This window comes from Rhinolophus sinicus, linkage group LG01 (genome assembly GCF_036562045.2).
Source record: "Rhinolophus sinicus isolate RSC01 linkage group LG01, ASM3656204v1, whole genome shotgun sequence".
In the NCBI taxonomy this organism is placed as follows: Eukaryota; Metazoa; Chordata; class Mammalia; order Chiroptera; family Rhinolophidae; genus Rhinolophus; species Rhinolophus sinicus.
The window spans coordinates 104750427-104775325 of NC_133751.1; the positions used below are offsets into that span (position 1 = coordinate 104750427).

Sequence of the window (24899 nt, forward strand, 5' to 3'; positions counted from 1 at the left end):
TACCATATTATTGACTATATTCACTCTGCTGTACTTTAAATCCACGTGACTAGTTTTACAACGGCCAATTTGTACTTCTTAACGCCTTTCACCTTTTCACCCACCCCACACCAAACGCCCTCCCATCTGGCAACCAACAATGTGTTCTCTGTATGTGAGTTTGTTTCTATTATGTTTGTTCATTTATTAGGTTTAGATTCCAGATCTAAATGAAATCATATGGCATTTGCCTTTCACTGTCTGACTTATTTCACTTCGCATAATACCCTCTAGGCCCATCCAGGTTGTCCCAAATGGAAAGATTTTGTTCTATTTTAGGGGTGAGTAATATTCCATTATATATCTGTACCACTTCTTCCTTATCCATTCATCTAGCCTTGGGCACGTGGGTTGCTTTTATATCTTAGCTATTGTAAATAATGCTGCAATGAACATAGTGCTGCATATTTGTTTTTGAATTAGCATTTGTATTTTCTCTGGATAAATACCCAGCAGTGGAATGGCTGGGTCACATAGTAGTTCTATTTTTAACTTTTAGAGGAATCTCCGTATTGTTGTCCGTAGTGAATGCCCCAATGTACATTCCCACCAACATTTCACAAGGGTTCCCTTTTCCCCACGTTGTTGCAAACACTTATTTGTTGACTTTTCGATAATAGCCATTCTAACAGGTGTGAGGTCATATCTCATTGTGCTTTGATTTGCATTTCCCTGAATGATTAGTAATATTGAAAATCTTTTCATGTCTGTCAGTCATTGGTATGTCTGGGATACATAATCTTAAAGGTAATGTTTCCATTTTGACTCAGATAATGTGAACATATATGATTAAATATAATTTTAAAATAATTTTAAAAATATATCTCCTGACCTAAGAGATCTTACAGTCTATTTTGGGGCATGCAGTGGACTGTGAGAATGTTAAGATTGCTCTGCCCAGCATATTTGTCCATCTCATCATGGAGAAGATGACAGGCTACGTGGGAAGTGAAGAGGGAGGAGCACAGAATGGCTCTTGTGTCCAGGTGCTGCTACTGATACTGGGAAGTAAGAGGCAGAGACGGTTGAGGGCAAAGAAGGTAATGGGTTAAGTTCGGGAGATTGTTCATTAACGATGTTTAGCAAGTACTTGGTTTTGTTGGCTTGAAACTCAGGACTAGCCCTTAAATAGCTAACCACATGAGGGGGTAACTTGGCTAAGGAAGACGGGAGAAAGAGAAAAGCATTCAGCCCACGACAAAATCCTGAGATAGACATCTAGGAAAAGTTTTATGCTGTTTAGCATAGAACAGTTTATGAGCAACTATAATTATGAACAAACATAGGAAGCAAAATACTGAAATTTCAAAAAATTAGAAATCGCCCTACCGTCAACAAAAGTAGAATGTAATATTCTACCACGTCTAGGATTTCATCATTAAAAATGCTATTTATGAAAGTTTATATTGACATAAAAATACTTATGATAGTGCGTGCTTTTCTTTTAAAGTACATTTTATTTAAGCAGTGTAAATATAGGCATAGCAAAATCTGGAAAGAGATACATCAAACAGTGAACAGTAATTGTCTTGAAGATTCTTACTTCTACTTCTCAGTCTTTCAGATTCACAAAATGATATTTTCTAATAGGAGAAACAGTCACACAAAGGATTCTCTTCCATCTCTTACTAAGAGAAACAATGTGACAGTTCCTTATTCACATAGAACCATGACACACAATATTTGCTCAGTAATTGCACGAACCTAGCAATACCTGCATCCGAGGCGGTTGCGGTTACCTGAGATTTTCTTACCTGTAAGAAGCTGGTCAGCTGGGGAGGCTCACGTGCTGCTCTCCTGGATCTTGCAGGGCGTGACAAGGGCTCTGCCTCTACCCTCTCTGTCCACTGACACTAATACCTTCATGGCCTTTGCCTGGGGTTCCCAGGAACCACTCCTGCTAGATTCACTGATGGGTCCCATGGGAGATAATGCTCATGTAGGATCCTCTGAAAACAACAACCAAAGGACTGTGAACATCCTTCTTTGGGTCACTGGTTCTGCAGAGAATCAGAGATGACGACGTCTTAATTCAGTGTGTGGACCGGGGGCACCTTGACATGTCACTGTCCCTCTGACCTGTGCAGGCACGTCCACGGCACCGGGCTCTCTGGGGGCTGGTGAGGCGCATGCGCTAAGTGCATCAAGGACCCCAGCCTCCTCATTGACACCGGCTCTTAACTCTATTTCACGGTTTTCACTTGTTCCTTCCAGTTCTCAGGACAAACACCACCATGTTTCCCCAAAAATAAGACTGGGTGTTATACCGTATTTCCCCAGAAACAAGACCGGGTCTTACATTAATTTTTGCTCCAAAAGACGCATTAGGGTGTATTTTAAGGGGATGTCTTATTTTTTCACGTACAATAATCTTCATTTACTCAAATACAGTCTTGTCATCTTCTCCTGGAATATCATCAAAACGTACTAAATATGTTCATCTTGCTGATGATCTTAACTGGGGCTTATTTTCGGGGAAACACAGTATTAGTTCTCATTAATATCTCCTTACACAATAGATGAGATCTGAGATGTAGGTTATTTGTGCAAGGTCAAGCAACCAGTGCAAAGTGAAGCCTTCATAGCTGTCAATATTGTTACTATATTTATTAGTGTCATCGCCTTAGTGGAGTCCCTGTGAGGTGCCCGCTGTGAACTGGCCGGTGGGTGCAGCACCACACCCATGTCTGAGAATCTTCTGGGGCGGTATGGACTCGCGTGAGGATTGGGTTATGAGAGAGCAGGAGGCCAGGCAGTAGGGGATGGAAATGGCGGTTGGAAGGAAGGATCCTACAGGCAAGGCAGGGGTGAACGTCACTGGGAGTCCAGAAATCCCCCTCAGAACTTGTGTGAATTAAATCTCAACTCTAAACTTACAGAAGCCATGGAAGGATGCCCAGGAATCCCGAGGTCAGACGCCTGGCAATCTGGTGCCGTCCTTAAGAAGCCAAACCTCTTAGGCTCTCAGGCCCCGCCCATGGCTGTGGCCCCGCCCCCGCAGGCTGGTTGCTCCTGGGGCACCTTGGACTCAGCACGGTGGGCGGAGCCTTCCTGGAGAAATCCCACCCATTGCTGACAGGTTTCTGCAGAGGTCTCTGAGCTCCACTAGGTGCACCCCGCTATGATGAGGTAACTACAGTCTTGGTCCTCTGGGAAGGTAGATAATGAAGTCACATATTCCCCACGGTGTGAAAAGTGCTGTGAGTTGGAAAGCAAGGGCAGATCCCAGCTTGGGAAGTGGAGAAACACATCCAAAGGAAAACTTTCAGCATAATGGGAAGAAAAGGAAAGAAAGGATGGGGTTTCAAGGATTCGTTTTGTTCTTGTTTTGAAGTTTTTATAATGAAAAGCTCCCATCTGATGACTTATTACTCCCCTGTGACGTTCCAGATAACACATGATAACATATGATCAATGAGTGAGGACTGTGGAGAAGTTATCAGAAGTTGAAATTGTTTTGAGTTAGGGAAATTGTTAGGGAAGACAACTGGCTAAGAAAACAATCATAGAGGCTCTACCAAGACAGGGATTTTGTTTCCTTCACTGCTGTGTCCCAAGTGCTTAGATGAGTGCCCACTACACAGGAGACAATGAGGTAATTAATGGATTTTTTCAGGCAGTGTTGGGGCTGAAAATTAGTTGTAAAACATAAATTTATGATGGTAAAATCAAACTTAATTGTATGATTTTGTCCAAGATGAATCACCCCCTCATAGGACGGCAGATCTGAAAAGGATAAAGATGAAGTTTTCCAGGCTAGAGTGATGGAAGCAGAGTGGGGTAGGTTCTTAGAGTAGAGCTATTTAGGTCTGGGGTTAAGTGGTGGACCAGGAAGCTTTCCAAAGAGAGGAAATGAAGAGAAAAAGTGGTCAGATGAACAGGGAGAAAGGATGAAGTGGCTTGTAGTTCCTGAAGAGGTTGAGGGATTGGCATACAGAGGGCATAAGGTGAAAGAATAAAGCATAAAGAGTGGAATATCATACTATTTTTTTTCAGAAGGCACAACTGCTCCTGTGATAAGTTCTAGGATGTGGCTGTGAGTGAACTGAAATGGTGGTAAAGGTCTCTGAGATAAGAAGGATTAGACAGTGAGAGGCCAGATTGATGGATGGCCTATCCACAAGGATTTTGGGAATTCTGACTGATTCCTCCCAATTCAGCTTTCTGTCCAGGGCTCCATCCCACCTCCTTCCTGTCTCCATTGAATCAGCATTTCCTGCAACTCTAAGTTTAATCAATGGCATGGCTCAGGGCAAGGAGGCAGAAATAGGGCAGTGAGAGAGAGGATGTAGACTCCTGCTTCATTTTTGTTTTTGTTTTGACACCAGCATTCACTCACCCTCTGTCAATAGTCCCTCTATTGCCCCCTGGGGATCTAACCTCACACCACCTCTACCTCCATGCCACCCTTCCCGTCTTCATTGGAAGCTCCAATCTTTTTGTTGTTTTTCTCTTCATTCCACTTAGTCATTAAACATTTTGACCATGATGACATGGATATGGATGAGGACAAAGATTCACTTGGCACCTATGGCCTCTTTTGCTTCAGTGAATTGAGTGGGGTTTCAAAGAAGTGACCCTTTGAAGAAAGTGCCAATGATTCCTATACCTCCTGATATTTACACCCATGTGTAATCACCTTTCCCCTGAGAGTAGGCTGGACTTAGCTATTTGCTTCGGACTGATAATATAAGCAAAAGGTGACAGGATGTGATTTCCATTGTTAGTTTACAAAAGACTTAACTTCTGTCTTGCTAGCAGACTCTCCTGACTTTGATGAAGCAAGCTGCCATATTGGAAAAGTCCACATAACAAGGAACTGAGAGTAGCCTCAAGACAGCTCTATCCAATAGCCAGCAAGGAATGGAGGATCTCAGGCCAATAGGCCACGAGGAACTGTATCCTGCCAACAGCTATATAGTTGAGTACAGAAGTGGGTTCTTCACCAGTTGAGCCTTCAGATAAAACTACAGCCCCCGCTGACACCATAATTGCAGCTTGTGAGAGACTCTGAAGCACAGATCTCAAATATGCTTTGCCTTGATTTCTGACCCACAAAAACTGTAAGATACTACATATATGCCCTTTAAAACACTCACTTTTGCGTACCACTTACATTGTAAGAAATAACTAAAGCACCTCAAAATAACTGTGACCTTGGTATACAATGTAACATGGCTGGGAAGGCAGGCACCAAATAAGAGGACAAGTTCCCCTACAACATCCCTGGAGACATCTTCTTAGTGCTCAGTGATGATCCCACATACTTTTATGCTGAAGTGGTGTCATCCTGCTCTACCAAACCCTGACTATTGTCCAGGAGGTGAGGCCAAGGTAAGTGTCAGGTGGAATGCATGGCCGGGATGGGGTCACCAGTAGTAATGTTGAGCTCATTCTCTTCGTCCTCATTTTTTTCTTCCTTCCTGACACATTCCTCCATTATACTTTCCTTACTCTCTGTCTCCTTTTCTCCCAAATTCTGAGTGGCTGTCTGGTGACCACTCCTACAAAGGACGGCCAGGTGATCCTTTGGTCTTCCAGTAATGCTATCAAGCTGGGCGCCCTGAAGAGATTTCCCTGAGGATCAGCTTCCCATTGTGTGAGGTGCTCTCACAAGCGGGAAGAGCTCATTGCCTAGCTCAGAATGAGCCTTCCAGACATATTAACACCGCACTTATAACAGGTTCTCCAGCTGGACCCACTCACTTCCTAGACTCTGACCTGGCCAACCCAGTGTCCACAATCAAAGAACTCATCCATACACACCCTAATCAATGACTGCTCACTTGAGAGATACTCTGGAATCAGCAACTATTTCTAAATGAAAGTAAGCCGCTGTTTACAGGAAAATGTTAGTGTCCCAGGTCCTTTCTGAGCTGCATGTTCTGTCCTGCCTCCTGCTTCATGAAGGATAGAGGAGGGAAGAAGGGTGAACTGCTACCGTTTTCATTAGAGTGTGGGAAGGAGAGGGGAACGTGGTCTATCCAAACTTCCTGAAGGAGAGAGGAGCTCTGAGGAGACGGTGATACATATTTGTAACCAAGCTGTCCAAGAGGGAGGGTTTTCCATGTCACTAAACTAAGAGCCTACACACTCTCCATCCCCACTTCCTATTCCAAAACTTTCTGGAGGCCACAAGGGCGGATTCTGACTTTATTATGCCAGAGTACCCCATCTTACCATACAACTTTATATAGTTGTAAAGAGTGAGGGAACAGATACAAGGAGACTTTGAGCCAACTTCTGGGCTTGAAAGGTTTTTCTCAGAAATGACTTGAAAGTTTGTAGTAGAAATATTTTGTGATTTTATGGAAAAATATAGTATTTTAGCTACAGGACATCTGAGCAGGCTCAAATAAAGGACCCCAGGTTACAACTGAGAAAGCCACTGTCAGGCTGTCTACAAGGGACTGGCCACCTTTTAGAAACCAAAAGTGGAAATCTGTAACAGCTGAATTAAACCCTTCTTTTTCCTAAGGAGAAGACAAGGAATATTGAAAACCCACAACCCCAATGCAGTACACAGAGAACACAAGTCTCCATCAGGAGGAATGTTTATTGAGAAGGATTCCGTATTGTTGGTTGTGCTAAGATTGAAATCGAAAGATTGTTCTCAAAGAGGATGGGCTATCTTGAAAACTACAAGGTTTTCTAACAAAGAGTGAGTGACTTTTTTGGAGAAATGGTTTCTCCCTGGAAGAGCTGTGGAAGCATTTTCTGTTTGAACAGAGAAATCTGATCTCTGAACACGGTGTCTTCATCAGGGATGAGCGTGGCTGGAGAGACCTGGAATACTTGATGTAAGCAGGTGTGTGTTCACGGGGCACAGGGTCCCTGGATGGTGGGGAAGGGTGATGACTCAGGCATAATTGCTGGTCCTTGAAGGCCACAGCTTTCAGGGGATGTCTGATCCTGACTCTGTTCCTTACAACATCTGTAAGACAGCTCTGGTCAGCTGAGATGGCTTCTTGGATGTCACATTGGGCACTTGCCCCTTCCTCTAGCTGAGAGTAACAGAGAGCTTCATAGAGGGAGGGATGTCCCATGTCAGGCTCTACCTGGGCTGGCAGGTCCTGCTTCTGCTGACTTACCTCCAAAGCTCTTCCTTCTGGCATTAGATGTTGCTCTTCCATATCCTCACTTCCGCATTCTCCTGCTTTGGAGCCCAGAGGTCTCACTTTCTTTGCACCTGGTGTCCCATCATTATCCTGCCACATACATAAGACATGCTGAGAGACTCAGGGCTCCTGCTTCGGCTCTTAGGTGACCCCACAGTCCTCCAGAGGTTGAATATGCAGAACCTGGGAAGTTCCCACATCCCACTGGAATGGCTATGGCACTGAGTCAGTGAGAACTGGGAAGGAAAGCTGTCTGAAGTAAGGGAAATGTCAGGTGCACAGCCTGGAGACTGGCTTTGCTTTTCATTCTCCACTTTAAACTTTAATTCACCAAGGACCTGTTTTTCATGTTTGAGAGTTTCTAATCTTGTAAAAATGATATTCTTGGTGGGGACATTCAGTGGTTAGAATAGATTCTACTTACTCATACTCACATCTGTCATGTGGGAGTTTCCCAACTGCCTGGTGGTCAAGATGTTACAAGACTGTGATTGAATTGCGGCATCTCCTCAGCCTTGAATATCTCCTTGGACATGTTGGACATGCAAACATTGCCTAAATTCTCTATTGTACTGGCGCTGAATCATTTCTGCTCTATCATGCACACTCACAATCTCATCCCTTGGCTCAAGTCCAGACCCAGCTTGCTTTGTGGGCACCTATGGGCAGCATCTATTGTCTAGTACAATCTTATTCCTAATCCCATTGTCTGTGGTGCTGTGTGTGCGGGCCTGAAAAGTCTGTGTCCTATGCTCAGTTATCTGGACATCCTTTGCAAGCATATGGTCCATATCAGCATGTGATGGTTTCAGGGCCCCCTGTCCTTCACTGCCCACAAATGATAAAGCCCACAGAGGACAATCCAGCAAATTCAGAGGACTGAATTTGTTCCTCACTTGTTTTCATGAGAATGTTTAGAGTTTCCATCAAGGGGCTTGAAATCTCAGCTTTGACTCTATGCCACAAATATCACTGTCTGAGGAGAGAAATTCAAATTGGGGAAAAGGCCATGTTTTAGCATCTCTCAACATGTAGAAGTTTATGGATTCAACAACCTTCAGGGCTGATGAGTCAGGACACCAACTCTGACTCATGCAAAACATTATTATATGGGCTTCTTGCACTTGTCTGGTGTTAGGACCAGGAATAGAAAGCTCTAGAATAGTAATCTGGCAGTAGACACCACCCATCATTGTGTTTTTTAAATTTGTGATTTCTGTACTGGTCTGGAAACTCCCAGAAGGAGGCAGTGTACTATCCTCAGCCAGCAAAGAATGACACACACCAATTGGGATCCTAGGCATAGTGACCTGCCAAAACCGTTTACTCAGATGTAATTTAAGAATGGATTTCTCTTGAGTGGGGGAAGGAGAGGGGACTAATTCCGATCTATTATTTATTGAGACATTCAATAATTTATTACCTACGTAATTCCTTCAGTGACACAGACAGTTAGTTTTGTGTCTGAGGCAACCCTCAGACCCTTCATGAGGTAGTATTTTGAGACTCTTGTAGGCTGGCTTCTGGGCTCTTCCCTAGGATATTCCCAAGAGTCCTCCTCATGTCCTTCCTGAGCTGAAATTTTGTTGAGATGCTCTCATGGGACCTTCCTGGGAGACTCAATTCATTCCTAATAGATCCATGATACTCTGGCCCTGAAGCTCAGAGAGTTGTAAGTGAGCATGATGGCCTTTCTGCTGAGATGTTTCCGTTAACGTACGTTGATGCGCCATCAGTGCTGGAGAGTCTAAGTTCCTACAGGCGTGCATGAAGCAGCGTGGGATTATCCTCCTGGGGACATTGATCTACAGTTTTCCCTGGGCTTCCCTGGTGATATGATAATCACCAGGAAGCATGAACTGGGAATGGGACACAGGCATGAACCGGGAATGGGACACAGACCAGTGGTACTTTGGGAGCTTGAGGACTAGTGGCCCCTTGAGAGCTTTGGGGAATAGGGCTAAACCCCCAAAACTTTCCTGGGGTTCACTTTTCTAGCTCACATGGAACATTCAGCAACACAGACCACTCTAGGCCACAAAACACACCATAACAAATATAAAATATGTCATTCAAAGCATGTTTTCAGAATACAATGGAATTACACTAGAAATCAAATTCAGATAGATAGCTGGAAAGTTCTAAAATGTATAGGGATGAAACAACATACCACAAACATAAGTGTCAAGGAAGAAGTCTCAATAGAAGGAAAAAAAGTTAAACTAAATGAAAAGAAAAGTGCAACTTAAAATTTGTGACACGTAGTCAAAGCAGTACTTAGAGAAAAATTGATAGCACTGAATTCATCTATTTGGAAACAAAGATTTAAGATCTCTGAGGAACTCTGATTTACTTATCTGATTGATTCTGTGTTTCCAAAGTCCTGACAAATGTGGATTCTCATTGAGGTAGCTCAGTGACAGAAGGAGGAGCCCCACCCCCACAGGAAGACAAGGATGGGAACACCTGGGAAGTGAGCTGGAGCTCGGCCACGGTGCAGTGAGGCTCCTCAGGCAGAGGACGCGGTGTGCATCGTGGGAAGGGATTGCTGCCTCAGGCAGCTGTGCACTGACTGCACATTCTGGACTAGATTCCCAGGCCCACATCACAGACCTGAGGCACAGACACCAAAGGTTCTTGAGGGTTGGGAAGGGGACGCTTCAAGAGATATGAACCCCATCCCTTCCCTCCATCCTCGAGCCCAGCAGCTGGGTCCATCCCTCCAGGGCCTTTTAGATCCCTCCAGCCAAAGTCCATCTCCACCCATTCACCATGCCACATATTGTATTTACCTCAGTGAAATTTTCTATTTATTCAGCCTGTTACTCAGATAATACCTGAGACCCTTTTACTGCCTGGTGAGCTCCGTTTGGACCCCACATCTCTTTGAAAGCCTGCTGTGCCCGTGGATTTTTACTCCCAAATTCTACTCTGTCCTCAACTACAGCTTCCACTTCTCTATGATATGTGTTTACCTGTATGAACCCAGGAATATACTCAGCAACAGCCCCATCCCCACATCCCCCACAAAGAATCCACATTCACCAAAGAGCGTGAGAGAGCAGAGTGGCCTGCAGTGAGGAACAGAAAGCATGACACGGAGGGAGATGGGGACCTGGCAACCCCATGGACCCACGGCCAATAACTTTGAAATCTTTACTCATCTTTTCTCTCCCAACATCCTTTTCAGGCTCTTCAGTCCCTTCTATACATTCAGTGTCCCACCCTGCTGTTCGCTCTTCTTCTCTGTCTGGAAACATGTCTTTCCATGAAAATAGTTACATTGTAGCTGTGCTGGCCCACACCCCACAGGACCAAACTCATGTTGGTGTTTTATGCAGGGGCTTCTCTTTAACATAAGTTCTAATGAGCACAATTGTAATTATATTTAGCAGTACCTTCTGGCTTTTTTGTATCAAACTTATGTTTATTCTCCCACAAAATGTCTTATTTTGTTTCCAATTTATTTTCTAATATTTCACCAAAATTTCTATTGGATGTGCAACCTTTTGAAACAATAATTTATGGATGCATATATGTACTTGCACCATCTCCCCATGCCAGCTAATCATTTACACTTACAACCCCTGCAGCTTCATTATTTAGATGAGAAACTGCCGAAGTGAAGCCCTGGGTCATTTTCTCCCTTGCTTTGCCTGCGTTCCCTCTCTGAGTCTGAGGACTCAGTCTTGGCCCCAGACACCCACTCCTTCCCCTCCCATATGAGGAAGGTTTTCCATAATGACAGCCCCTCCTTTGCCTTCTCCTCCAGCCTCCCCAGCTTCCCGTTGTCCCCTCAGTAGGAAGGTGCACCTCAAGGCCAGCCCCTCTCCATGCCGTCCTGGGACAGCCGGAGGTGTGTCTGTTCAGAACAATCCCTCCACATAGCTCTGCATCTCTGTTCTTTTTGCAGCCAAGTCTGGTCCCGACTGTCCCTAAGGTCCCTAGGACTCACAACGGTAAAACATCATTGAAAGTCTAAGTATGAGAAGCTCCACCAAGAAATTTCCAGGTGAGATGGGGTGTAAAAATGGCACATTAAATATATTCTCCAAAAATGGCCTTGTTATGAAAAGGAAAGGCCAGAAACTGATCCAGTTTAAAGGAGATTAAAGAACCCAGGACCACTAAATGCAATATGTGATTCTAGACACATTCTTGTAATAGAGGTTTATATAAAAGTTACAATGGACATTACTCAATAAATTGCCAAAAATAGTGTATGAATAGGAGATTAGTTAAAAGTTTGTGCTAAATGTTAAATTGACTAAAGGGAATAAGTGTACTGTATACAGGACACTGTGCCTTGTCCTAAGAAATACACAAAGGAATATTCCAAGAGAAAGTGCGTGATGCATGAAATATATTCTCAAATATTCAGGAGTGTATGCATAGTTTTCATACATGTACATGTGTGTTTATATACAGACAGGCATGGGAGGAGGACAGGAGGCAGAAAGAGAGAGACAGAGAGACAGGAGAGAGATGCTAAATGAGTCAAAATATTAGTAGATAAACCTGGATAAATGGTTTATGGTTTTACCATCAATACAACTTTTCCACAAGTTTACTTATTGTGAAATAAATACACTTTTGAAATACGTCATTTGCTGCTTTTTTTTTTTTTTTAATTTTACCTGACCTTTGAGATTTCTGCATTTGAAATCCACAGCTAAACTCGCCACCACACACAGACCCCAGAAGCGTGCAGTGCAATTTGAAAACAGTTGTCTCGGCTTCTGTCCCAGCATGAAACCTAGGACCTCTGCACACAGAAGCATTCTGACATCGCCACGGGAGTTTACAAAATGCTGGAGAGCAGCCCTCACCTCCAAAATAGATTTTTAAATTATGCACAATATAAAACAAACACTAAATCGAAGATGTTTATAGCATGGAACCCCTGATTTCTTTCTTACCTGGTGCAACCGGGTTGTCCATCTTCTGGGGTTCTGCGGTGTGAACATTCCTCTGCTCTGGCAGTCACTTACCACTCCTCCAGGGATTTCCGTCTTCCCAAAACGTGTTGACGTCTTTTGTCCTATCCCCACACTTTCTCATCATTCTCAAGCACTTACTCTTTTTCAATCCTTTACTTGTTTTAACAGCTTGATTGGAATTATACTTCACATACCACACAATTCATCCATCTAAAGTGTATAATTCCATTTTTTTTTATATTCACAGACATGTGCATCATCACAGTCGTGTTAAAATAGTCATGGCTTCAAAAAGAAACCTCATGACGTTTAGCTACCATCCACCTCTTCCCTCCTCTCCCCAGGCCTAAGCAATTACTAACCTACTTTCTCTCTGTAGATTTCCTTATATGGACATTTCATATGAACGGGATCATGAGTGCCCATGTGTGACTGGCTTCATTTGCTTAACATGATGTTTTCAAGGTTCATCCATGGTGTAGGATGTATCAGTATTTTTTATTGTCAAAACATGTCATATTGTATGGATATACCATTTTTATTTACCCATTAATCGGTCGATGGACATTTGGGTTATTTCCACCTTTGGACTCTGAGAATAATACTGCTATGAATATTGGTTTATAAGTTTTATGTGGACATGTTTTCATTTCTCTTGAATATATTCTTAGAAGTGGAATTGCTGGGTCATATGGTAACTCTATGTTGAACATTTTGAGGAAGCACCAGACGTTTTTGCCAATTGGCTGCACTGTTTGTCATTCCCACCAGCAGTGTATGAATATTCCACTTCCTCCACATTCTCAGTGGCACTTATTATGGGTTTTTTATTCTAGCCATTTGTGTGTGTGTGTATCTGAGTGTGTGTGTAGTGCTATCACATAGTGGTTTTGATTTGCATTTCCCTCGTGGCTAATGGTGTTGAGCATCTTCTCATCTAATCTTTTACTTTTCCTGGCATTTTGGGGAATATTGTGTTTAACTCAAAATACAATAGCTTATTTTAATGTGTGACATGAAAAAATTTTCTTTGAAATATTTGAAAACACATATAGCAATACCAAGTCCTATCAACTTGTATAGATTTCTTCTTCTATACTTTTCCATGTTAGTGTAGTTACTGTGTGATTAATCGACAGCAATATTGTGCACTGGTTTGCTTTGTAAGACTACTTATTGGGTGGACTTGAGGGAAAATTCACTCGACTCTCTGGGGTTGAGTAAAAGGCAGAACAGGACTGAATACCAAAGCATCTAGGAGCTCCATGCTTTTTGTCACCAGTGCTGTTTACATCTGTGGTGTATAGAGTGTTCCAAAGGTGAGAAATATCAAAGAAATGTAAGAACTTTGACATGGGCACCAAGCATATGATTGAGTGAATGTCAAGATGCTTTGATGGGCTTTCTTTCTCTATTGTGGTGTAAAAAATGGGATGTATCACCCAAGCATATGGTAATTGGGAAAGTTGGAAGAGGGTGCATGGGATGATATACTGATCTATCTGTTCTTGTGCATGTATAAACATTTCTGTAATGACAAGATTTTAAAAACAAAAGATGTTGGGTGCCTCCTAAGGACAAAGGGTGGTGCTAAAGAATTCCTGTGGAGGCACGAGTCCATCCAGCCTAGAGTTTATCTATTTCTCAGGAAGGTGATTTCAGGAAGGGTCATTTTTATCTATTTATTTTATTTTATATTTATTTATTTATTTTGGGGGGAGGAAGGAAATCTCTTTCCATATAAAAGGAAGGAAAAGGGAAAGGAAAAAGTGAAAGAGGTGTTTTTTTTTTTCTGTTTTTTTTTAAGTGTTTTGATGAACATTTCGGATCTTATGGCTTTAGCTCCTCTGTGAACAGTGGTCCAGCACATCTGTTGAGCAAATGGAAATGGCCTCAGTTTGAGGATAGTGAATGAGATTTGAAATAGGTTTGAGTAGCAATGGAGAGAGAACAGACTCAGGAAACTATGACCTAAGCTCCATTTGTTTTGTTCACAGGTTAGTAAGCATGAGATGATTATTTGCAGAAGGAATGATTTTCAGATAGCTCTGCAGCTGAATCGATCTGGGTATGAGTAGACTTGAATGTGGGATTTAATTCAATAGTGATCGGTTACTTTTGGGAAGGCATTTCTGGAAAAACAGAGGTGAAATTTGCCAAACTGGGAGAATTAAGTGGGATTGGAAGGGGCCCATTTGTAGCGGTGCTTTCTAAATGTTGGTTACCCAAGAGACTATCCAGTCTTCCGGAGACAGAGAGGAAAACAAGATCCGATATTGACAGGGAGTAAGTGGGAAAATGAAAGGACTGGGGTTTAAAAATTAACAAGTGGCAGGTAAACAGGAAGGATAGGGGATGAGGCCAAAGCGGGAATGTATTCTGTATTTTTCCAGATGGCAGAGGTCTTCCTGGTAATAAGCTCTATTGTGTGGAAGCAACTGCACTGGAATGAAAGTAAAGGACCCTAAGAGGGGAAGATGTAAGATCTGGGAGGCTGAGTTATTGCTGCTCCATCCGCATGGATGTCAGAGCCTCCACTGCCTTTCAACCCTTCAAGTTCCTGCCATGGGCCCCAACCCACCTTGGCCTTCCCAGGGCCTCCACAAAATCTGCACTTTTTTCTGTTTCCCCAAACTTCGGATACCGTATGGTCAACGGCATAACTTGGGTCACGAAGATTCACGTGTGGTAGTGAGAGAGGGCTGTGGAGGACATCGGTTTTGTTTGCTTTTGTTCTTTCAGGATGCATATATCTTGCTGGAGACATGGCCTCAAGTGCACTCTGGGACACTCACGCCATTTTTGAGAACCAGTGTGTACAAGTGGAGCTGCCTTCCCTTCAGACCCTGTTGTAAGGGTGTGTACGTGTGCACTCTTGGCTAATGAAAGCATTCCATGGAGGTCATGGCCAGCCCCCAGATATCTGTAACCCTGGATCTCACCTCTGGTCCATGAGCTACAGGTGTTCTGGGGGAGATGGATGAGGGCTCCACCAGGGCCATGAAGATCAAGGTGACACGTCCATCCTGAGAGCTGAATGGCATTCTATAAGGGCAAGATCTTGTATATTTCCATCAAGCATGAATGGAAAGAATTCACCATGATCACCTTCCCCAAACACAGGGACGCGAACCTTGAAGACATCCCCACAAATAACATTTTCCCTCTCAAACAAGAGGCCCGTGCCATTTGGTCTAAGACATCGGCATGCTGTGTAATGCTCTGAGCAGCCTCAAGCAGGTGGAGCTTGGAGCAGACTGAGGAAGCGGGGAGCCAGGCAGGGTCACAGTGCGGGGATGATGGGGCATAAACCTTTGTTCCACTGCAAGGTCACTCTTTCCCCTCTCCCTTTCTTCTTATTTCCCACTCACTCTAAGGCAGCTTTTCCTTATTTTCATCTTTATTTTACCCTGGAAGATAGGTGGCTCCCTGGTCAACAATCCTACCACTGACAGTTGAGTGATGCTTTTGCTTGCAGAAAGAAAAAAAGAAAAAGAAAATGTCATCAATCTGACAGCCCAAAGAGATACCCAGGGAGAGAAACCACATCGCCAAGGTGACTTTCCAGGAGGGAAACTTCAGTGTCAAGTTTAAAGGATGCTTCCCCAACACATTAACATGAGCCACGAGACAGACTTGTAGGCAGCATCGGCGCTGTTCCTGGACCCGACCCCAACCAGCCCAGGAACCACTGGACAACGTTCACCCCAAACACACCCACTGAGGAGTCACCCTCCTTGGGATCCTCACCACTGACTCTCCATAGTGATGAAGCCACTGTTTCTTCTTCACTGATACTTTCTGAAAATGTACCTGTCCTTGACCTTCTTCAGATATAGAAGACCTGTCTTCCCCACCGCCCTAACGGATTTAAAGCATTCCAGGAGGGGGAAGGTGTGGGCTGCTATCCATGGTCACTAAGACTAAGCTAAGAGGCAGGAGATATAGCCCATCTCCTCACACTTCACCAGGGATGAAATGGGCTTTTGGGAACATGCTCTCTATTTCTCAACTAGAGCTGCAGGGGACTGGTCACCTTTCAGAAGCGAAGGGAAGCAAATGATAAGAGTTGAACTAACTCCTTCCTTTCCCTAAGCACAAGCCCTGAATGACCCAAAACCCATGTCCCCCACACAGCACACAACCAAAACATCATGGTTATTAGATACATTTATTATGGAGAATCAACATTCATCCCAAGGGAGGAATTACTTGGGGTTGGGAAAATGTTTTCCCTGGAAATTTGGGAATGGGTTTGGTGTGAAAACAATAGAGACACATCTCAGAAAGCTGTGCATTCAGCAGTGGTGAGAGAGAGAGGAGCCGGAGGCAACAGGCCAGCTCGACGCCTGCAGGTGGGGTTTGGATGGGCTGCGGTCTCCCTGTGAGGTCTAGATTGGGGGTGCTTCTGATGGAATAGCCGCTGCATAAATGCTGCAAATTTCTGGGGTTGTCTGTCTTGTGTATTTTTTGTTTAATATTTGGAGAAGTCTGGCCTGAACAGATAGCTTGTTCCTGGCTTAAATTCATGTTTGCCACTTTCCAGCAGGGAGCCCTGGAGTTGAGAGGAGGCGGCAGGGGGAACCCTAACTGGGCACGTACTTCTGCCTCCTGCTGAGTTTTCCCAACCTTCACTGGGGAGGGGAGGGGCTCTTGGGGGCAGGGGATGTCTACTGCATGCTGATGCCCCTGTTTCTCCTGTAGGTACCTCCCGATGCCTGTCCTGACTCTCTTATCTCTGGTCGTCCCAGGCAAGGCATCTCTGCCTTCATCTGGGCCTCTGCTCTGTGCACATGATACAGGGCTGCCCATTTCCTGGGGATTTTCTCGATTTTTGCCTTCTCTGTCAGGATGAAGACAAGGACACAAGCATCTCATTTTCTTTCAGGAGCAGACTGCCCGTTCTGTGACGTGGTCTGGGAAGACTTGCTCCCAAGCACCTCCTCTAATGCCATGTTCTGAGTAGGAACTTTCTTCCATTGAGTTTGGGATGTTCTCAACCCTGGATTGCCTCCAGCAAGTCCTTCTGATGTGGGGCCTTGAGGACTCACTTTCTTACTAGATTGCGGGAGAATCTTCTTCCTACACCACCTGAAGACCCACATAGGGCCCCAAGGCTCCTGCTGCTGCTCCATACTGTCTCCTCGGTCCTCCACAAAGACAGGCAGCCCCTGGGAAGCTCCCACGTCCACTCTGGAGACACCCTCAGTATGAGTCAGGAGGGCTTCGTCTGTCAAGCTGTCTGACGGACTCACCCCAGGACCATCTAGTTCTTCCTCAGAGCCATACATGAGATCTTCATCTGAAGAGCAGGCTGAGTCACCTAAAAGGTGATCTTCGGGGCCATTCTCTAGGCTGTTTCCCTTATCCTTCCCCATATCTTCCTCAAGATGATGCATTTCTGAGCCCTTCTCACAAAAGCTTCTGGGTTGGCTCAATCCTACATTTAGGGTTTTTCTGCTCTGTTCTTTAAATACAGAGATGCATGAGAATCCATAGTTGCTCTCCAGCTCAGATATCTCTGAAGAATCGCTCGGAGGCCTCATCAGTGACCAAGACTCATGGATTCTGTGGGGCAGGCCCCACTGGTGTTGGATGAGCCCCTTTCTATGGTGATATTCTACATTTATAGTAACCTCAATGCTGAGAGGAAACGCTCCAGGAAGGATGGAGGTTGAAACCTGGGCTTGGGAGTGCCAGTAGTAAGCAGAGTTGGGATGGGAAGAACAAAAGTCTTCCTGAGAACTTTGGGCCACAGAGGGTAAACCCCACAAACATTCAAGTAGGTGGCACACCAGGCTCCATCCCTGGTGTTGGATTATAAATGAGGTGGAATCATCTGATTCGCTGTGGAGGTGATGGAAGTACATTCCACAGATGCCAATCTGGGGTATAGGACCAGATGGTACATTTGGGATTGTGCATTGAAGGTGGACTAGATGTCGGATCTGACTGAGACGTAGGAGCTGGGATTGGGGCAGGGATTGAGGGAAGGGATGAGGCTGCACCCCAGTTAAGGATGGAAGGAAGGCATTGGAAAGTACTGGGTATAGCTGGCCTGTGGGAACATTTGCGATTCTGTGGAAAGTAAAGACTGATGAATAGTCACTGAAGATATGGACAGAAAAATGCAAGATCTCGCTGGTAATGATGGGAAAACCCAGAGAAGATGGATATGGTTTTCCACCCAATCATCCTGCCAGGTCCTAGGATGTCAGGGCTGCTGTTGGACATGCCGTTCCATTGCTGTGCCTGTGTTTCTCCAGAAAGGAAGGGCGACTAACAAGTCATGCTTAGCAGAAGCTAAGTGTAACACTTTGCGTGAAGAATTTAGGTGACAGTCTGGCCTATGCTGTTTGAGGAACAATCCATTTTTCTTCCCCTTTCCCTTCCACCTCAGGAAAGGACTCCTCTTTTGGACTTGTCTCTTGGGGAATGCCATGGTTTCTGGGCTGAGAAACATAAGTTGACCACACCCTATAAGGTTGGCTGCAGGATCTCCCGCAAAAGAGGCCTGAGAATAGAGGGCAAAAAACTCTTGATTGAAATCATTGTGCCAAGTGGGGAGGGAACGAGTCTTTGGCATGAGCTAGTCTTCAGCAGGAAAGGTTTGCAAGTGACAGGCTGGAAGGGTCAATGCCTGTGACCATTGGGACAGAAGTGGACCATGCACTGGGGCTATCTGGAGATGCTATTTCTGCCTCAGGCTTCCATGGGATGGAAATTTATTTAGAGTGAATCACAGTGAAGTTGTAGCCTGGTGGCGGTGAGGTACACAGCATTCGTTGTACCTGATGACACGCTAATGAATTAGTTGGCCTCCTTGCCTCGGACAAATTTACTAAGGGATTGATATCTTGGGAAAGGGAGGGGTTAAGAAAGATGGTGTTCAGAGGTAGAGAGGCATCCGGTTGAAGAAGAGGATCTGCTCTTGGAGTGCCATGTGGTGGGGCGACAAGGGTGGGGAATGGCCCACTGGAAATGCAGCTTCCAAGGGAGGAAAACACTCTGGTGGCAAAGAGTGACCCGGTGTTGTGGGTGAAGGAAAGTTAGACATGGGGGTCGTTGGATTAGGAGAGAGAATTGGGGTGACAATGGGAAAAGACTCAGGCAGAGTGGCTGGTGGTTTTCCTGGCGTGACTCCTGAGAAGGCCACTAACAAAGGGAAGGATGACTCAATCACATAATCTGTGGAAGCCAAAGTGGACACTGAGGCAGTAGCATCTTCCCGGGCCTCAGGAAATGGTACACAATTGACCTCAGTGGTTGCATTATTGCTCACCTCACAGAAGGGGTCTGGATGTAACCGCTGATGAAAGCAGGTTGTATCATGATGTCAGTGCAAGTGGCTGCAAGAGACAGGAGGTACAGAGCTACAGCCAGGACCAGAAGAGAGAGGAGGCCCTAATGGCCCTGTGGGGGTGGGGCCACCTGAAAGAAGCCTGATGCCCTTCACATTGCTCCACATCCCTGACTTCACAACACACCCAATAGTGCTCACCCCGGGCCTTCATGCCTATTCCTGTTCCTATGGCTACTCCATCCCTTGACTATGGAAGGCTGCACCAAGCCCCTGGAATTGCACACAACAAGCTAAAGAGGGATCATCGAAGGGGAGGGAAAACTACTCACCTTTTGTGGATAGAACTCAGCCGTGTTTCTCCTCTTCTGCCCTCCGGTAATGTCTCCAACCTGGGAAACCAGGAGAGTGACTTATGTGGGATGAAGGTAGAAGCACAGGTAGTATACAGGAGTCCCTCTATGGGAAACCATTGTGATACTAGATTGTGATGCCGCAAAAATCAATCCATGAAGTGAAATGATCCATATCAATACGAACACGGTTCCCATGTGTCTGTTGCTTCATTTGTAAATTACTTTCACATACATTATCTCATTCGATGCTAAAAACCAGTCTGTGAAGCACAGTGGTCAGTGGTTACATCAGAGAGGAATCTGATCACACCCTTTAAGTCAAAGGACTTAAAGTCCAGAGACAGAAGTTCTGAGTCTCCACATCTATTGCGCAATGTCCCCTGCTCAGACCAACACTGCTCGTGCCCAGGGAGGGCAGAGCAGGGAACCAGAGAAGTGACTCAGGGTCTCACTGCCTTCCCAGGAGCCTCTCCTCTGATGGTTCTGTTTTCAGACAGGGACTGTATCCAGCAACAAATGGCCTTAGAGGTCATGGACTAGGGACCTCATGGAAGGACAGAAAGGGCCACCCTTGGAGAGCGCAGGTGAAAGAGGCAGAACCTTACCTTTCTGTGTCCTACCTTTGCTTCTTCTCTTAGCTCTGCCCTGGTGCTGAGAAGAGAATCATTTCTGTCACTTCTCTCCATAGGAAATTTAGACATTCATGATCCCAGAATAACATGACTCTGTTTTAATTACCAGAACTTTGTGTTCCTTCCTTTGATCCATTTTTAGGGGTTCAAAATGTATTCAATTTTCCCTTCTTTGAAAAACTCAAGGAAGGTTTTGTCTATGAGTCCACACTTGGTATTCTCAGTCAGAAATCCTCTGCTCAAGGAGGGCAGAGCATCTGAGGGCAACAGTCACATCACTGCTGCCTCAGTTAGGACCCTGCAACCTGGGCAGAGCTCAGGCTCCAGCCTCTGCTCAGAGGCTCTCAGAGGCTCAGCGCTGCCCTCCTGATCAGCCCAACACAGAGGAAGGCTCTGTGGAGTGATGCCTGACATGGGAATATAACTCCTGATGAAGTGCTGGGGAATGCGCTTCTCCTGCAGAGATCCCAAACTCTCTGAATAACCCAAGCCAGGGCCAGGATATCAATGTTTGGGGTTGGATCCTGGAATCAGTCCTCTACCACACGCACATGGTCTGTGAGCTACCAAGGAAACAGGCCCAGCTGAACCTAAGCCCGGTCCTGCCTATTCTCCTACAAGGCTGTTCTATTATCTCAGACTCCCCACCTCAGGTGTTACTCTCAGCCAGCCCTGCTCATTTTCAAGGGTGGGAGCAGAAATGGGCACAACACTAAACAAAATCTATTGGGCCTCCTTGGGGTTCCTTACCTTTGGATGGTTTTGGTTTCCTGGATGGGTGGTAAATGTGGAATCTCCACCAGGTAGCACAGGAACAGAAGGAGGGAACACAAACCCCACAGGCAAGTGAGGAGAACCTGTAATGAGACAGAGCAGAAGCTCACACCAATTTCAATAAGGCTATTCAGAAATGCAAACACATTCCATTGTGGGAAATCCATTATCTGAATCGCCAAGCTGCCTGAGGCAACTGAGCTGTGACAATGCAGACTCTAGACTTTATTGCCAGGCCTGCCTCCCAGACCATTGAAGAGTCACAAAGGGTTGTGACACAACCCCTCCCCCACCCACCAGACCAGCAGATCCCTCCACCCCTGTTGGGCCTCTAGGTCCCTCTGCCCTCTGTGGGCATCCTGTTTTCCAATCCATCTTTCATCATATATTTACCTTATGGAAAGGTTCTGCTTGTTTCACTTGTAATCCAGATATGACCTGGGTCCCCCTTTACCGTGTGGAGACCTTGACTTGGGGCTAACCATGTCCACTGCCGTGGAAGTCTGAAATACTGCCTGGAATGTTTGCTTGTACCCGGACATTTACACTCAGTGTCACATGTATGTCCTCAAATCCATCTTTCCTATACAATGTTTTGCCTTATGTGAACCCAGGTATACAACTTCAAGTTTTTTTATACTTAGTTCTATGAATGTTGAAAAGCAAATTTAGTTTATTTCAGTTAGCCTTTTCAATCAGAGGGGCTGCCTCAAATAATTAAAATGTATAATTTGTTGTTCAACATTCACAAAACTGAACTCAGTAGAAAATAAATGTAAAGAATTAAACCTTCCAATGATCTTGGGGGTAAGTGTGACATAAATGAAGGTTAAACTGCCCAAACACTTTCTAGACATGCTAGACACACACACACACACACACACACACACACACACACACACACACACACTCCCCACTATCACCGTACAGGACCAGACAGGACAGGATTAGAATGCGAGGACCTACATGAACTCATCTTATCACTCACAGTCCATACGTTACATGAGGGTTCACTCCTGGTGTTATATATTTATGGGTTTAGACAAATGTATAATGACATGTGTCCCCCCTATAATCTCAAACAGAGAAAGTTCACTGCCCAGAAAATTTTCTGTCCTATGCCTCTTCATACCCCTCCCTCCCTATTCTAGGGAAAACACTGATGTCTTTACTGTTTCCAGAGTTTTGGTTTCCTAGAATGCCATGTAGCTGGAATCACACAGGGCATAGCCTTTTCAAGTTGGCTTTTTTCACTTAGTGATATGCATTTAAGTTTCCTCCATATCTTTTCATGGCTTAACAGCTCAATTTTTTTATTGCTGAATAATATTCCATTACCTGGTTTTATCACAGTCGCTTTATCTATTCACCCTGGAAATTTTTGTTGCTTCCCAGTTTGGGCAACTTTGAATGAATCTCTTATAAATTTTATTTATTAAAAAACAAAAAAAACAAAAAAAAACTTAGTGAGATATAATTCACATATTATACAATTTACATATTTAAAGTGTACAATTCAATGTCTTTTAGTATAATCACAATGGTGTGCATCCATCACCACCACCAATTTTAGAGCACATTCCACACTCAGAAAGACACTCTGTTCCCTTTAGCCTTCGCCCTTCAAACTTCTTATTTCCCCCCCACCCTAGGTGACCACTCACCTACTTTCTCTGTAGTTTGGTGAATTCTGAACATTTCATACAATGGAATCATACAATATGTGGCCGTTTGCTAGTTGTACCCCCACTGATCAGTTCATGTAATAAACGTACTGTGTGAATGCAAAGCATCATATACGTATCTTTAATATGCTTTCGGTGAACATACCTAAATAAGCATCAGTTGGTTCTTGCAGGAAAATCTCACTGTTCAGAGAGCAAAGGAAGAGTTTACCCAGACGTGGGCTGGGGTGAGAGAGAACGAACTGATCAAAGACGCAAAGCAGCAGAACCAGCAACAATAGGGAGACCTCAGCATCCCTAGGCCTGAACGGGGAAGGGGAGGGAGGGACCGCCCAAGTCCAGAGAGACAGAGCTGGGCTTCTCGCGGACCTGCTGGTGCCTTGGACATCAGCAGGCAGGGTGTCCAAGCAGGGTGCCCAGCTGGTGCTGGGCACTGAGCAGGACAGAGACAGCTGAGACGCTCACTGAGATTGCCCAATGGCAAGTATTCAGCCCATGCATATTGTATATTTCAGTTTCTAAATTCTGGAAGATGTAATTGAAATATAGAATCCTGAAATTACTTAAAACTGGCAATAAAGTGAAATTTCCCCCAAGTTTCTCAATGAAAATGGAGTTATATTCCTCAAGACGAAAAAATTAACCTCAGGCCAATGAAATGAGCCTTAAGTATATAGAACATAGAATATCATACGAAAAAAATGATTCACCCAAATAAATCTGTAAATAAAAATGCTGAAAATAAAAGCTGAAGAAGCAGTGATCCTATGTCAGATCACAACTGGAGCCCCGAGCTTCAGGCTCACGTCCCCCACACTGACCTGTCTGCATAGACCATTAAAGTACCATCTCATCTGACATCTTTGTGAAGACAAGGCCTTGTGCTACATTATCTGACATTTACACTCTAAAACCACGATGAAATCATCCACAGTCTTAGGGAAACCGTGTGCTTTGTCCAGAATCCTTAGCGTCTCACAGGATCGTTGTTCCCCTTTGCATCATTTCCCGTTACTCTGCCTTCTTATCTTTGTGAACTTCCAAGAGGGCCACCTAGACTTTCCATATCCTAGTGATTTCTCACTGATGAAATTGGGAAGTGGGTCTTATTCAAGTCTTCTTTCCCCAACCTACCCTTCCAGTTGGTTCCCACATTCTAACAATGCAAGAGTTTCTCTTTCTACATTCAGATAATGGCAGAGTTCTGTGTTCTTCCCTGTGTCACCACACACACCACATACATTACACATACACACACACACACCACAGACACACACACACACCACAAACACACACAGAGACAGATACACACCACACACACAGACACACCACATACACACACATGCACAGTCACACACACAGATACACACACACCCTCTCAGGTTCCATTCACTGTCCAAGGTAATCCTTCAACGCTCAGTTTCAATGTCATCTCTGTGCCAACTCCTCAGTAATCTTGCCCCATCCCGTGCCCCCCAGAAGCCACCCCTCCCTCCCACCAACATAACTAAACATCCCCTCTCCTCTGCTCACCTGGCACTTAGTCCCCAAGCTTTAGAACGCTCCTATCACCTGTGTTACAGTTACCTCTTTCGGTGATCATTTCCCCATCAGACTATCAGCTCTTGGAGGCTGAAATCATGCAGTTTACTTTTGTGTCCCCAGTAGCACAGGGAGAAGGCTCATAACTTATGTGAAAGACAGGAAACAGTCTGAACAGGTTTTCAAGGTAACTTTAAGGATTTGTAAGAAGACAAGGAACCTTTATGCCCCCCCCTCCACTGGTAGGTCCACCTGGGCCAGGTGACAGGGGATGGAGGGCGCACACCTGGCCTTCCCACTTGATCCAGAATCAGGCCAAGACCATCACAGCAATCCCTTTAAGACAAACACATGAACAGCATGTAATAAACTAAAACCTCCTTTTGTCACTTAAGTCTTAGCCAAGTTCTGTCTGTGAAGTTGCTGTAAAATGAGAAGTGGCTATTAATATCTTCTTGTTTATTAATAAGCAATGAGCTGTGTTTACGAAATAGGTTGTGGCTGTAACACATT

General features: G+C 44.7%; 1 protein-coding gene across 1 annotated transcript; it reads right to left on the minus strand.

The window, feature by feature from the left end:
* Positions 1–16282: 16282 nt before the first annotated feature.
* Positions 16283–24664, minus strand: LOC109457577 (spermatogenesis-associated protein 31D4). Its single transcript, XM_074312254.1, has 6 exons — positions 24378–24664; positions 21136–21242; positions 20359–20404; positions 19730–19789; positions 19380–19446; positions 16283–18611 (listed from the first exon to the last, which is right to left on the minus strand). The coding sequence occupies exon 6, from the start codon at positions 17965–17967 to the stop codon at positions 16972–16974; it is 996 nt and encodes a 331-aa protein (XP_074168355.1). The 5' UTR covers positions 17968–18611; positions 19380–19446; positions 19730–19789; positions 20359–20404; positions 21136–21242; positions 24378–24664; the 3' UTR covers positions 16283–16971.
* Between the last annotated feature and the right edge of the window lie 235 nt (positions 24665–24899).